This window comes from Diceros bicornis, chromosome 35 (assembly GCF_020826845.1).
Source record: "Diceros bicornis minor isolate mBicDic1 chromosome 35, mDicBic1.mat.cur, whole genome shotgun sequence".
NCBI lineage: Eukaryota > Metazoa > Chordata > Mammalia > Perissodactyla > Rhinocerotidae > Diceros > Diceros bicornis.
In genome coordinates this window covers 8854528-8871342 of record NC_080774.1, presented here as the reverse complement: position 1 = coordinate 8871342, position 16815 = coordinate 8854528, and the positions used below count along the sequence as shown (strand labels likewise).

Genomic DNA, 16815 nt, shown 5'->3' with positions numbered 1-16815 from the left:
GACAAAGGTCATCTGAGGATATTTATGTCCTTGTGCTATTCCTCAACTCTGGGTTACCAAGTTACATGAAGTTTGTTTTAAACAATCCTGAAAACAGTGGCCTTGAGAAGACAATAAATAACACCCCCCCGGGCATATACTGAAACCCCCCAAATTCTAAAGACTTTTATGACTATCATAGCTTAATTCACTTTGATAGTATTAGCAGACAATACAGAAAGCTTAAAAACATTGATGTTCATTCCTCATAAAGTATGTGATTTTACTACTTTTGGTTTCCATCCATCCATCCAAATATTTTCCTGGCATTAAGATAATACAAAACTACCGTGGCTTCAGAAGATGAACATGTGGGTAACTATCTCATTTTTACTTGCCAAGTCAATTTGATTGGATCCTGTATTCTAGATACTTCTAAGGTTCACGTAAGTATTTGCTACGCACGCTTACGCAATATCTCCTTGGAAAGGTTATTAGCTGGTATAGCAACATCTAAAACTTAATTTCTTTAACTCCCTACAGCTCCCCCGCAAAAAACTACCCAGTTCAGCCTAGTCTTCAGAAGTTCAGCAGAATCATCCTAACCGATGTCTTCCAAAAGCTAGCAAAAAGAACTTTATCACCTGAAGTTAGGAGATGATCCTTACCTCCAAAGAATGACTCAAAAAGGTCTCTTTCTTTCTGCAAGCATCAAAATAGCAACTCCATACTTGCTTTCATCTTCAGAATGGTTCATAATATTCTCCAGTTTTTTTTTTTAATAATTTTATTTATTTATTTTTTCCCCCAAAGCCCAGTAGATAGTTGTATGTCATAGCTGCACATCCTTCTAGTTGCTGTATGTGGGACACGGCCTCAGCATGGCCGGAGAAGCGGTGCGTCGGTGTGCGCCCGGGATCCGAACCCGGGCCGCCAGCACCGGAGCGCACATACTTAACCTCTAAGCCACGGGGCCGGCCCTGTTCTCCAGTTTTTCAATTCATCAGGAAGAACCTCTCACACTCAATTTCATAATTTAAATAAAAGTATAAAAGTTACCATGCCTAAATCCACAATTCATGCCATTTGTCCCTTCGGGCTATGTAGAGAGTAAGATTTTGACTGACAAGAAATAATGTAGATCTACATTTAGAATTGAAGTTCATTTCTACAGTTTCACAGAACGGAATTACTGGGCTAAGTGGCAAATTGTAGGGTCAATTAAATTACTAATCCTAATAAAAGTTGAATTTTAAAAGCCTCAGCATGCAGTCTTAAAAGTCTTAATAAAATAAACACCTATTTATCGGGCCCAGATTGAGCAGTCACAATATGTTTTTCCAAAATGTTCCATATAATTCACTGTAAATGCCTTAGGGTTACATCTTACCCCATTCAATGACCCACTGGTCCTAGTAACCCAGCAAAACTATCATTTCTAATTTAGATATAAATATACAACCACCACGAAAAGTCACCAAAATAGACCAAACAAGAGTATACTGACAACCTAAAAATTAAAATTATGACCAGGCTTCCTCAACACGATATACAGCATCTTCAAAACCCATGGCTAACATCATTCTTCATGCTAAAAGACTAGATGCTTTTCCCCTACGATAAGGAACAAGACAAGGATGTCTGCTTTTGTCACTTCCATTCAACGTTCTAGCGGAGATTCTAGCCAAGGCAGTTTGACAAGAAAAAGAAAAGGCACCCAGATTAGAAAGATATAAAAATATTTCTGTCTGCAGATGACATGATGTTATATATAGAAAACCTCAAGAAACCCCTGCAAAACTATTAGAATTAAGAAAAGAGTCCAGGCGGGGCCCGAGAGGGAGGAGCTTTGAGGCCCGCTCCTGCCCAGAGGCACGGCGGGAGCGCGGGGAGGGGCCTCCGCCACCGCCCCGCCCTCGGCCCAGACCTTCTCCTCCCGCCCCTCCCGCCCCTCCCGGCCAGGGCGGCCCCATGGAAACCCAGGCCCTTGTCCCTCGTGTCTCGGCAGGATTCGTGAGCTTCGACAACCCGGCCAGCGCGCAGACCGCCATCCGGGCCATGAACGGCTTCCAGATCGGCATGAAGAGGCTCAAGGTGCAGCTGAAGCGGCCCAAAGACGCCAATCGCCCGTACTGAGCGCCGGCGGGAGCGTCCCCCGGGGCAGACCAGGACTCGCACAGGGCAGGATGCTGAACGGGCTACATTAAAAAACAAACCTCTCTCTCTATATATTTATAAATGAGAACTGTTGGATGACACCTTTGACATATCAGCCAATATCAATCAAGCTGAAAACTCCAGACACTCTCTGTGGCTGTAACATTTCTTCAAGGAAAGTACAGCGTCTACGGAGTTCAGAGGGCACGTGTTTGGGGGATATATGACATAAAGAAGATGAAAAATGAGGGGAAAAAAACCCACAAAAAAAGGCAACTTTACAACAAAACTGGAGACCAGATGGGGAGGCTGAAGGGCTGGGCCCTGGGAAGAGACGCTGCTTACCGATCCCGGGGCCTTTCCAGCACGTGGGCGCCTGAGGCAGGCTGGGGCAAGCGGTGTGGCGGGGCCTGGTCCCCAGGGGGCGGCTGGGAGGCTGCCACTGAGCATCTCTATCTGTCATTCCTTTAGCTATTTAGGGACCAAAGGACCAAACTTTTTATTGCAGATGTGTAGCTCTATGTCAAATAGAGCGGGAATGGAGGAGAACCTCCTTCCTGCCTCATGGCTGTTCTTGAAACAGCTTAGACCGATTCTATGAAAAATGTAATAATAATAAAAAAAAAAAAACACAAAATAACAAAAAAAAAAAAAAAGGAAAAATAATGCTTCAATGCTTTTAAAACAGCAAGATAATAGTTCTTTGATACTTTGAGAGGCGCTTTGATTACCCTCACTCAAGTCTATGACACTTCCCTATGGTTTTCTGTACTATATGTCCGGATGGAGCTGTTAAGATGAACCAATTGGTGGATATTTGGGGAAAGCAAGAAAAATATTAAAACTCATTAACTGTGAAGTGTGAGAAAACAAGGAGGGGAAAAAAGGGGCTTACAAGGCAAGATAATTGTGAAAAGTCTGTAAATGCTTCTAACTCTTCCCCCTCTTAAAATCATAACAGTTGTACAGAATTTTAAAAAGGAGAAGTTTAAAATACCTATATAATAGAAGAAAAATTAGAGGAAAGCAAAAAATAAAAAAAAATAAAAAAGGAAAAAAAACCCTATAGAAGTTAGCGTTACTGCTAAAATCCCAGATGTTGTAGGACTGTACTTTTGTAGAGTTTAGACTGAGCATCAATCCCTTATCCCTGCGAGTGCTGTTGGAGGCCGTTGACCCCGGGGGCCAGGCCCAGGCCGGGCTCGCCCAGACCTGGGGCTCCCGGCTACCCGCAGCAGGTGGAGGCCGCGCCCTCGGCAGGAAGGCCCGCCGCCAAGGCCCTCGCCTCGCTTCGCTCGGGAGCTGCGCGCGCTCGCCCGCTCTCCGCAAGCCCTGGACACCTTCCGCTTCACTCGCCTTCCACGCTTGCTCCAGAGACTTTCCGGGCAAGGGAGACCTGGGAACTTTCATCTTAAAACAACTAAACAACACACACACACACAAAAACCTTAAACAAGAGAGAGAAAAATAAACAATCTTTGAAGAATTTCTGAAACTGTTTACAAGGAATTTTGAAAAACAGGGATGTTTAAATGATGCCAGCTCTGTTTTTCTGTAAATAAATTTGCATATTTTGTAGGACTTTTAATTGTAATGATAGAGGAAAAAACAAGGAAAACTATTTAATGAAAGCACGATATTTACCTTTGGTAAATGACTTTACAGCAGTTAAAAAAGACATTGCTTAAAAAAAACTCAGAATCAGAAAAAACACTGAATTATTTAAGAACACATATTTTAAAGTATAACATATTTATTATAATTTATTTGCACCGTTGGGAAGACTTGTTTTGGCATTCTGCCTTGATACCCTCCTCTCATAGATGTCCAGTTCATCTGGAGGCCCAGAGGCTCTTGGACCTACCATTTTTTTCCTTTTTTGCTTTAGGAGAAGAACTCTCTGGCTCCTCTCAGGCCTCCTGCCTTTCCTTTCTTTCTTTCTATTTTGTTGGTTAATTATTATTTTTAAAATTTTCTTTTTCTTTCTCTTGGCTCCTCCTTTTAGGATGTCTAGATGTTGTAAAAAAAAAAAAAAAAACAAAAACAAAAAAACAGCTGCAGTTCAGTACAACTGCTGTTTTCACACTCAACTCCCTAAAACTCCTTGTAACCTTCTGTAACTACTGGAAGACGCTTTCTCCAGCTTAGCCCTAAATAAAGCACAGTTTAAAAAAAGAAAAAAATAAAAAAGAAGAGTCCAGCAAGATTGCCAGGTACAAGGCCAATACACAAAAATCAACTATATTTCTATACACTAGCAAAGAACAATCTGAAAATGAAATTAAGAAAACAATTCCAATTACAAATAGCTTCCCAAACAAACAAACAAATAATACTTAGGAATAAACTTAAAAAGTACTATAAGACTTGTATGCTGAAAACAGGAGTGTTAAAAGAAATGAAAAGACCTAAATAAATGGAAAGACACCCCCCACAGTCATGGATCAGAAGATTTAATTATTGTTATGATGGCTATATTCCCCAAACTGATCTATAGAATCAACATAATTCTTATCAAAATCCCAGTAGGCTTTTTTGTAGAAATTAACAAGCTAATCTTAAAATTTATATAAAAATGCAAAGGACCCAGAATACCCAAAATAATCTAGAAAGAGAACAAAGCTGGAGGACTCAAACTTAATGATTTCAAAACTTACTACAAAGCTACACTAATCAAGACAGTGTGGTACTGGCATAAGGATAGACATATAGATCAACAGAATAATAGATACTTTGTAGTGGAATATGTAGTCAATTGATTTTTGACAAGGGTGCCAGGTCACTTCAATGAAGAAGTCTTTTCAACAAATGGTACTGAGGCAACTGGATGTACAAATGCAAAAGAATGAACTGGACCCCTAACTCACACCATATACAAAATCTTTGTGACCTTAGATGAGGCAATAGCTTCTTAGATATGACACCAAAAGCACAACCAACAAAAGAAAAAAACAGACAAATGGGACTTTATCAAAATTAAAAACTTTTATGCCACAAAGGACACCATCAAGAAAGTAAAAAGAAAACATACAGAATGGGAAAGTTTTTGCAAACCGTATCTGATAAGCCAGGATACATAAAGAACTCTTACAACTCAACATTAAAAAGACAACTCAAAATAGGCAAAGAATTTGAATAGAATTTGAAAGACGACATAATAATAGAAAATAAGCACATGAAAAGAGGCTCAACATCATTAGGAAATCAGGGAAGAGCAAATCAAAATCACAATGAGATACTACTTCATGGCTAAAATAGAAAAGACAATAACAAGTGTTGACGCGGATGTCAAGAAACTGGAACCTGTGTCCGTTGCTGGTGGGAACGTAAAATGATGCAACCACTTTGGAAAATAGTTTGGAAGTTCCTCAAAATGTTAAACAGAGTCACCATATGTCCCAGCAATTCTATGCCTAAGTATATACCTAAGAGAGTGAAAGCATATATTCACACAAAAACCAACACTGTACACCAATGTTCATAGTAGCATTAATTCTAATAGCCAAAAAGGGTAAATGACCTAAATGTTCATGAATTGATGAAAGGATAAACAAAATGTGGTACATCCAAACAATGAAATATTATTCAGTCATAAAAAGAAATACATTACCTATATATGAATGAAACATGATACATGCTACAACATGGATGAATCCTGAAAACAGTATGCTAAGTGAAAGAAGCCAGTCTCAAAAGGCCATATATTGTATGATTCCATTTATATGCAATGTCCAGAGTAGGCAACTTGATAAAAAAAAAAAAGTAAATTGTGGTTGCCAGGGACTGGGGGGAAGGGGGAAGGGAAAGTGACTGCTAATGAGTATGGGGTTTCTTTTTTTTACAGGATGAAAATGTTCTGAAATTAGATAATGATGATGATTGAACAACTGAATATACTAAAAACTACTTAAGTGTATACTTCAAAAGAGTGAATGTTATGACGTGAATTATATCTCAATAAAACTGTTTAAAAAAAATAGTGACCTGGGCCTCCAACAAGTTGAAATGACTGATACACATGATATCTACAGATTTATTGGGTATACTGTAATCTCTAGCAAATTACCTACAGCTGAAGACAGAAGGATTAAATCACAAAGACTCAGTTTCCTTAACCGTAAAATGAGAATAACAGTGCACAATCTGTAGAGTGGTTGATGGTTAAAAACCAAGTACTTGCAAGTTTATCACAGTATCTGGCACACACTCTAACTTTAGCTATTATTGAACACATGCATATAGACTTCAAATTATCTGTTCTGCACAGAAGTTGCATAATAAGCATGTTTACATTAGCTGAACCTAACCCCATACTTCTGATTTCAAGTTTCACTTATTATTCACTGAGAGCTTGTTACATGCTCACCAAGAAGATTACAGTGGTCAGTGTGACACAGTTCTGCCCTTAAGGTGCTCACTGCCTAGTGGTATGACAATAGTGTTTAATAAAATGTTCCTATCTGTCTAAAACTAGTTACCACCTGTTCTGCATTCCTCGGCATGGTCAAAATTCAAGAAGAAATAGTATACAAGAGCCCAATGTCCAAGCACTGCATTTGCTTTTAGCAATTCGTATACAGTGGGGGAAGAACTGGAGGAAAAAAGTATTAACTATCAGGCCTGTTAGCACTCCCCACAAAGGATTCAGAAATAGGACAAAGCAGAACAAGTTTAAATGTGTGTATTGCTTAGAATAGTTACTAGTAGTAGTCAGTATATTTACCTAAGACGAGGGATTTAAATTCATCTTTTAATATTGAAGTCCCTGTTTTTGAATATTAAAAGAAAGAGAGTGGTTGCCAGGAGCTGGAGGAAGAGGGTAAAGGAAGTTACTGTTTAAGGGGGACAGAGTTTCAGTGTGGGAAGATGAAAAAGTCTGGAGATGGATGGTGATGATGGTTGCACAACAATGTGAATGTACTTAGTGCCATGGAATGGTACACTCAAAAATGGTTAAAATGGCAAACTTTATATTATGTATATTTTACCAAAATATAAACAAATAAAATAAGAAAGGGATACTCCAGAAGACTGGCAATCTTAGGTCACACACACTATGGATCAATCATCATTTGTCCTTCCTAAACTATCAAATGCAATGTATACAACACTACATATAGGGAATGGAATTTCACAGTAGGCAAGAAAAATCAGGTAGATCAGAGTTATAACCAAAGCTTTGCCACTGTGAGATCTATGCACTGGGCAAATTAATAATTATATAAAATTTGCCTAATCTCCTAAAAAAGGGCAGGAAAGTTTGGCAGTATTGAAAACTGAAAAAAAGAGGCCTGTATGGCTAGAGAATAGGGAGTGGCATACGATGAACTCACAGAAGCAAGCAGGAGCTACACAATTCAAGGTCTTTTAGGTCAAAGAAAGAATTTTTTGTTTCAGGTGCAAGAGGAAAGCCACTGTCGAGTTTTAGCAGGTAACTAAACAACACGACCTTTAGGAAACCACTCTAGCTGCTGTGTGGAGAACAGACTGGAAGACAACAACAAAGGAAGCGAGAGCCTAGTCAGGACACTGTGACAGTGCCAGTGTGAGATGATGGTGGAACTGATGTGGGGACCAAGGAAACAGAAGTTCACAAATTTGGGTGTGTTTTGGAGACACAATCAACTGGTCTTAGAGACAGAGACCAACAGGGAAGAATCAAGATGACTCAAGTTTCTCTCAGTTACCTAGGTGATTAGAATGACTTACTCAGATAGGAAAGACTGGGGAGAACCAGGATTCAGAGGAAAAGAGAAATCAAAACTACAATTATTGAAGAGAAGCTGGCCTTAGTTTATTTCTTCCGAAAGGAAGATGCCTTGAGGATCAAGATCACAGTTTCCTCTGACACTGTTTACCACTGCCATCTACTGATGCAAACTAAAGATAAACACTTTGGGGGTAATTTCTCTTACGTTTTCTTTTTTTGTTTTGTTTTGTTTTTTGTGAGGAGATCAGCCCTGAGCTAACATCTGCCAATCCTCCTCTTTTTTTGCTGAGGAAGACTGGCCCTGGGCTAACATCTGTGCCCATCTTCCTTCACTTTATATGGGACACCGCCACAGCATGGCCTGACAAGCGGTGCGTCGGTGCGCGCCTGGGATCCGAACCAGCGAACCTTGGGCCGCCGCAGCGGAGCGCAAGCACTTAACTGCTTGCGTCACGAGGCCAGCCCTTCTCTTAGGCTGTCAAACAGACTTGATATATTTGCAATAGCCTAACTAGCATAAAAATTCTTAATTTGAAAGGCTGAAGAGTATATTACCAGATTAAGCTGGAGAAATAGAAAACTATACAAAGTCAAACAGAACCTTGAACACATATTTAGGTGGTTATCTGAAACCACACCTACACATATGTATTTGTGGAAAGACAAACTATCTTCCTATGATGTTTCTTTCCTCAGTTACTAGCATCACCACCATCCCCGTCACCTAAACTTGAAATCCCACCAGCATCTCTGATTCTACATCCTACCCCCAACCATTTCCATATCCATTCAATAATCAAACCTGTTCCTTTGCATTTAAATGAGGCTCACTTTTCAAACTATATATGACCATAATTCCATGCCCAACGGAGATTCAGAGTTAATATTTTGGGTTGAGACCTGCTAAAAACTTTGAAGAGTGCCCCCAGATAATTCTGATATGCACTCCTGCTTAAGAACCATTCTTTATAAAAATCTTTGTCTCATTCTTCTTCTTCTTCTTTTTTTTTTTTTTGGTGAGGAAGATTGGCCCTCAGCTAACATCCATGCCAATCCTCCTCTACTCTATATATGGGAAGCCGCGCAGCGTGGCCTGATGCGAGTTGCGTAGGTGAGTGCCTGGGATCTGAACTCATGAACTCCGGGCCACCAAAGCGAAGCACGTGAACTTTACCACTTCGCCACCAGACCGGCCCCTCTCATTTTTCTTAACGCTATTGCCCTCATTACCTGTTGCCCAGACTATCGAAACAGCCTACCTCTAGCCTTCTCTATTCTATTTTCTACATCACTGCCAGAAATCCCTCTCTCCTATTTTTGCTATAAAATCCATTGTGACAAATGGTAAAAATCTAAATAAGGTCTGTAGACTAGATAACAGTATCAATGCCCTGATTTTGATAATTATATGGAATTATATTACGAGAATGCCCTTGATTTTATAAAATAAACACTCAAGTATTTAGCAGTAAAGGGGCGCTATGCCTGTAACTTAATCTCAAATAGTTTAGACAAAAATGTGTGAATGTATAGATACAGACTGAAAGAGGATAATGCACATGTGATAAAATGTTAACATTTGGAGAATCTGGGTAAAGGCTATATGAGAACTCTTACAATTCTTGCAACTTTGAACTCTGAAATTATGTCAAAATAAGTTTAAAAAAATCCAATGGCCAAAATACTTCATTCTGAGTTGTACTTTTGTTACCACTATTAAGTAAGCTGTTAGGTCATTTACACACACTTTGCAGTCCTAAGTAATCAATGTGTGGGTATACAAGCAACAACACTCTTTTTCTGCAAGAATAACAACAAAAATTATGGATGAGAGAATACCTATGACAAGGCAATTTCCTCTCGGAGGCCAAAACTATAGAGCACAGGCCAAGAGATGCAGTTCTCTGAATTCTCTTCAATAAAATGAGTAAGACAATAAAGACAAACCATGCTTTCCCCACAAGTCAAAGCACTACCATGAGACAACTCACAAAAAGAAAACAAGTAAAAAGTATTCTCAGCTTAGGAGAATGTGAAAAACCATGATGATGTGAATAATCCAATGTAATGACTCACCAGCAAAAAGACTAGACTGTTCTGATTGGTAGCAGGGACGTTTTGGGCTACCTGAAACATGGCACCGATCTAGAGCAATGAAGATTCGGACTGCTTTGAGCTCTGTGGAGAGCTCTGGTCTTGCAGTGGATTTACAAACTCTTTGAAGCCTACCCATAGAGCCCAGGCCAAAACCCCTGGCTCAGTGTTTTGTAAAAGTATTTTTAAGCAGATTTAGAGTCATGAAATTACCCTTAAAACATCAACTTACTTTGATAGTTACAAGTACGACAACATTTGTGCCAAGGAAAAACTACGTAGCCGTTAACTAGTATTCTAGCAAACTGCTTACTACAACTGTCAAATCAAGATTAAGTTCATTATTTCACTACCACTAAGTGTTTTACAATGTACCAAAAGTAATAAGCACAATGATTCAAAACATTTAAAAAGAAATGCTTATCAACGAACATGAAGGGAGGCACCAAAACACTTTGAAATAATTTTACAGGAAACTTGATGTGTTTGGATGGCACAAAAATCTACCAATATAATAGATACACATGAGCATAATTTTTGAAAGTTATCTATGAACTTTGACAAAAGAACTGTATTCAGATATACAATATAGAATAAAACAAAACGACAAACTCAACTCACCAGCAATTTCTACAATATCACCAGGAACTATGTCTTTAGCTTTAATCCGTTGTACACTCTTTCTGTCCTGTCGATATACCTTGCCCATTTCAGGCTCATACTCCTTAAGGGCTTCGATTGCATTTTCAGCATTTCTTTCCTGTAAAAAAGAAAATAGAAGATAAAAGTAGTCAACACCTGCCTGCCACTGCAAGGATTTCTAGCCCAAGGAATCAAATTATAGAGTTCTAAACTTTATTTAAAAAAAAAAAAAAAAAAAAGGACAAGAGAAGCATATCAATGACATTTGTAGTAAACAATTCAAATCTTAAGGTGATGGCCGGCCCCGTGGCTTGGCGGTTAAGTGCGCGCACTCTGCTGCTGGCGGCCCGGGTTCGGATCCCGGGCGCGCACCGACGCACCGCTTCTCTGGCCATGCTGGGGCCGCATCCCACATGCATCAACTGGAAGGATGTGCAGCTGTGACATACAACTATCTACTGGGGCTTTGGGGGGAAAAAAATAAATAAATAAAATCTAAAAAAAAAATCTTAAGGTGATAAACACTAAGCCCTTATGATTTTGTACTAAAAATGAAAAAATAGGTACCCTAAGAAGGGTAAGAAGATAAAACTGTAATGGGGAAAAGCAGTCATACAATCTGCTGTCCTTAAGCACACTGTGAAACATGGCCGTCACCTCCAGCCACGCACACCCACACCATTTAAATCGATCCTGTCTCACATGAAAGGTGACGGTCTGGGGCTGACAGCCTAGGTTCAATTCAGGCTTCTCCACTTATCAGCTATGTGATTGTGGGTAAGTTACTGCCTAGAAAACCAAGTTTACTGCCTATAAAACCAGGACACTAATAGTACCTATCTCAAGGGTTGTGAAGATTTATAAGCTATATGTAAAATGCTTAGACTGTTCTGGCACATAGTAAATGCTGTGAGCAACGAATTAAGAAAATCACTTACATCTGACAAATTCTAAGAACTCTCTCTCCAGTGGTAAAGACCAATAAATTGTTGGAATATCATCACAGCACTGTTAGTCACATACCATATTTACCATAATATTATATACAAACATATCAAGACTTAGTCACACACAGTTTTTCTTTCCTAATTTCAAGATGAAAGATGTAAAACCAAAACGGGTTGGGGGAAAAAAAGATACAGGAAAGTTCTTTTAAGGAAAGAAAAAAGAAAGAAAAGCTTATATGACAAATTTGTCTTCTCTCCTTTTAGAGAATAAGCAATTAGAAGTCAAGGAATGCATCTACAAAGTATATGCCCAGGAGAGGTTAGTCAGTGGACAAAGGAAAGGATTCTTCTATTTCTCTCACATTTTTGCCCTGCAATCTAAAGCTCTTCAGTTTAACCTTTACTTGAATAGAATTTATGCTCAATACCACACAATCTCATTTTTCACCTTGCTGTAAGAATTATGGTCTGTTGTGAAAAATTTCTAAACCTGCTTGAAGAGAATTTAGACGACGCAAAACTGAAAGCCGATGGCATGTGTGTCTCACTTTTTACGGACGCATCCCTGAAAGAGTCTAGGAAACCTTTTTTTTTTTCCCAAAGATTTTATTTATTTATTTTTTTCCCCCCAAAGCCCCAGTAGATAGTTGTATGTCATAGCTGCACATCCTTCTAGTTGCTGTACGTGGGACGCGGCCTCAGCATGGCTGGAGGAGCGGTGCGTCGGTGCACGCCTGGGATCCGAACCCGGGCCGCCAGCAGCGGAGCATGCGCACCTAACCACTAAGCCACGGGGCCGGCCCCTAGGAAACCTTAAATTTGGGAAATTCATAGTAACAATTTCAATCCCTTATCAGATCTGCTGAAAGAATGAGTATATCTGCATCACTTTATACTTAACAGAAATAGTAGACCATTTAACCCTAATTAATGTTACAGCTAAAAGGTCCTTCAGATTAAGTTCAAATGTTCCTGATATTGAAGAAAGAATAAATTCTGAGCATTGTTGCTATTCAATTAATAAAATCTGAAACTACTTTGTGTACAGGATCCCCCGCCAAACTTATGAATTATGGCAGTTTTATTTCCTTTTCTCCTTCTTCAAGTCATGTCAGATAGAGTTTATAACTGGATGCTCAAGGTTAAGGAGATGTCCCAGGAGCAGTGTATTTTGGCCCTACTAAAAATTAACAAAGGTACATTTAAATTAGAAGCATAAACTTAAAAGATAAACTATCTCAGACACTGAGGACAAAGATGCCAATTAAAATCACTTAAAAGCCTCTCCCCCAACTCAAACTATCAAAAGGAGTATTTAGACTGTAGGGGGTGGGAAAGGGAAGTGAATGATCATAGGTTACATCAAAAACAGGTCAACTCAGGGAAATACAAATATGCCTAGCCTAACTTACTGTAAACAAAAGGATAACTTAGAGGACCTTCTAAGGTTTCCTTTGTTCTAAAAGTTTACAACTTCCACCTCCTCTACTCAAACCAAAATTGCTCTAAATGTCACTTCTCAAACACACTTTGTACTTTCTGCTCATGCCACTCCCTCTCTGGAATATTCTCCCCAGCCACCACCCACAAAACTCCAGTTCTCTATAGTTCCCAATTGCTTGTCACTTCCTTTAAAAAAGCTTTCCTTGATGACACTGATCAGAAATATGTGCAATACTACCTTACAGAATATTATAATTTCCCTTACTTCCAGAAGGCAAGAACTTTCCAGTATTGTTCATACCATTCTGTATACTATGTCAATAGCATTAAAACCTAAGAATGTTATTTTTTTCTTAAACTAAGACATTATAAAAGTCCTGCAAAAACTGCTATAAAATTTTACTTAGGAATTCAGATCAGCCTGGGCCTGGATCCAAATCCCAGATACTCGTTTTTTTTTTGTGAGGAAGATCAGCCCTGAGCTAACATCTATTGCCAATCCTCCTCCTTTTTTTTTTCCCCCCAAAGCCCCAGTAGATAGTTCTATGTCATAGTCGCACATCCTTCTAGTTGCTGTATGTGGGACGCGGCCTCAGCATGACCGGAGAAGTGGTGCGTCGGTGCGCGCCCGGGATCCGAACCCGGGCCGCCAGTAGCGGAGCGTGCGCACTTAACTGCTAAGCCACGGGGCCGGCCCTCCCACATACTCTATGTACTACCTCTATGGCCTTTGATAAGTCACTTAATCACCCTAAACTCAATGTCACATCTGTCAAATGGGAATATCACCTGCCTTACAAGATCACTATAAGGATGAAATGGGAATGTACATGAAGTATCTACCACATAACTAGAATAAATTATTTAATAAAAAAATACATATTACTAGTTTGAAAAGAACCATCTAATGCTGTGTATTGTTTCTTCTGCCTAAATTATTCACAAGATCATTTCTAATTAAATATAAGCAAATTTCTTAGAAAAAAATCAAAATAAGAAGAATATGGCACAATTAAAACTTTTTCCTAAGAAGGCCGTCTTTCTATATGAGCCCACCACAAAGATCTTCAGGTTTATCACTAAGATCAGAAGCTTAACATTTCAACAGGATTAAATATGTTTATAAGATGTTTCCACTTTAAGAATGATAGATGCACTCAATTTTAGTCCTCAAAGGGGTGACTGTATCCATCAAAAACCTAAAAGATCAATACTTAAAATGAATTTGAAGCATCAGTCTCCGAGTCTGTTAAAATATATTAAAAAAAAAAATCAAATAGATAACAGTCCTAGAAAAGTTCTGGATATCTACAGAAGACCAATTAGGTGAGTGGGGAGTGGGAGGGAGGAATCCCATTACGTTTCTGCAGTAAATTAGCTTCCAATCTGTGAGTAAGACAGGCCTGGGTAATTAAGGGAACAGCCAGGAGTATGTCTGAAGGGAAAACAATTTAGGATTTAAACAATTTCTATAGCTAAATCTACATACGAAGAAAAAAAAAAAATCCAAGGAGAATAAAAATAACATTGAGTTGACGAAGTTTTTCACAGAAAGCAGCCAGGAAAATTAAGACAGATACTGGCTCTCAAATATTCTGGTTTTCCTTAAGTAGCTTCTTTCATCCATTGCTCTTAACTCTATGCTACCATGACGGATGAGCAATTTTAACAGCAAAGTATATAGGCATGAAAGGTCTAAAATTTTGCCATTAAATAAATTAACAGACAAAAGAAAAAACACATGTAGACGTTCCAGAGATACCTTTAGTCAACACATCAGGAAAACCAGATAACAGAAAGATTAACTCCATTTATATCACTTACATAAATTACTAAAATTTAGCACTGTAGGAATTTTTGCTTACCTGCCATACACCCACAATTGCATTGGCTATTAATATAAGTAAAATTACAAAGGGTTCTACAAAGGCTGTAATTGTTTCTTCACCTTCTTCAAACCAAGCCAAAACCTAAAAGAGAAATGGCATGTGTTAGAATTGTAATGTGTTTTTAGGCTTAGTGCCATTACAACAAGAGGCTGCTACTAAAGGAATTATGATACAAAATATCTTTTCTTACCACCCCTAGAAACAAATGGTAGCAAAACGTAATGACATAAAGAACCAGCTCATGTTGTGTTCATAATGATTCTTGAAAATCAAAACTATACAACTTCTTAACAATACCCTTAAGAGCTAATTTATTTTTTCATGTAATAATTCTGTTTTAAAACTAAAATAAGATACTTATGGGGAAATAAATCCCATTTATATGTATACATTCAGAAGAAAGAAAACTTAATTCTTTTTTTTTTTTAAAGATCTTATTTATTTATTTATTTTCCCCCAAAGCCCCAGTAGATAGTTGTATGTCACAGCTGCACATCCTTTCAGTTGCTGTACGTGTGACACGGCCTCAGCATGGCCAGAGAAGCGGTGCATCAGTGCGCGTCCGGGATCCGAACCCGGGCCGCCAGCAGCAGAGCGTGCGCACTTAACCGCCAAGCCACGGGGCCAGCCCGAAAACTTAATTCTTTACTTTGTTAAAGGTAAGCATCAACAACTTTGTTGATGTGGTTAATATTCATATCAAATAAATCCGCGTGGCATAAATTCATAGTAGAAATAATGATCACTAACTCAAAATTTTAGTGTATATAAACTGTTAATGCCCCACTTATTTTCCGTGGTATTACTGAAGGTCATCTCAGAATTACTGCAAGGTTGCTCCAAAATCAGCAACGTATTTTAAAGGTTATCCTCCATATGACATCTAGTATAGTAATACAGCACTTCAGAGATGATGTAAGTCCAAAAATGTTATAACTGGACACAGAACACTGCCCCAAGAAAAATGAGCAAAGAACTTCTAGCTCACAGAACCACAAAACCATACAACCATAACTTTGTTAGATTTAAAAGCTACAAGTTAAGAGAGCCACACTGCACTTCATAATTAAGCAACTCTAAAGTAGTAAGAGAGAATCCAACACAATGAATCTCAGAATAATAAAGAACATGGTAAAAGAGCCATCTAACTGGTTAAAACTCTAACAACCAATTTTTGCGGAAAAATGCCAATCCAGAAATGATGTTAAACGTATATAATGGGTCAATCTGGGAGGTAAGACTTGCCTTTGTTTTTTTCCATTGCCTAAAATGTTTGCGTACTGCACAGTAAAATCTTTTCTTTAAAAGATCTATTCAGTAAAGAATGAAAGCACTGTTTTTGATACTTTTTAATATTGTCAGATATGATTTATGGCAATAATGAAACCATATGACTGACTACCTTTGTACTTAGTGGAATACTATGAAGTGAGCTTTTACACAAGTAGCAAATAACCAGAAAGATGCTTAAGGCAAAGCCCAACATGACTTTTGCAAGTAAAAGCGGGTAATGATGAATTAACAAGAAATATCAATTTGAGCAGGAAAAAAACCAGGAGACACCAGGACTAGGTCCTGATAGATGCCAATCACCACGGACAGCTAATAAACCAAGGCAGGCAGAAAACCAGAATGAATATAAGTGTTGCTTCAAAGCTTTCAACAGGGCATTCCTAGTGTTAAGGTCAGGCCTAATGCCAGAATAAAAACTTCTCTAGGAAGTTATAAATTTTGATAGATGCAAGATCACAGCTGCTTTGATACTAGCCTTTCAAACATTTGCCAAAGAGAGCATATCAGAAATAAGAAACTTAATTAGCTCTTGGAGGAGAAAAATTGCTCAACCTGAATAGGAACTAGGACCTTTCCAAAAGGTCAGTGAGGCATTAGCAACTGTAAGATAAACTTCACACCTTGTTAAAGGCAGTATGAATCTCCCTCTTGGCAGGTAGGC

The 16815-nt window shown here is 38.6% G+C and overlaps 1 protein-coding gene across 1 annotated transcript in view; it reads right to left on the bottom strand.

Annotated features, from left to right (window-relative positions):
* Window positions 1-16815, bottom strand: part of ATP2A2 (ATPase sarcoplasmic/endoplasmic reticulum Ca2+ transporting 2) — a 60017-nt gene that overhangs the window by 35677 nt on the left and 7525 nt on the right. Inside the window, exons 4-5 of the mRNA XM_058531396.1 lie at window positions 14838-14942; window positions 10562-10700 (exon numbers count right to left, since the gene is read on the bottom strand). Coding sequence (XP_058387379.1) covers window positions 10562-10700; window positions 14838-14942 — 244 coding nt within the window. The remainder of the gene's footprint in view (window positions 1-10561; window positions 10701-14837; window positions 14943-16815) is intronic.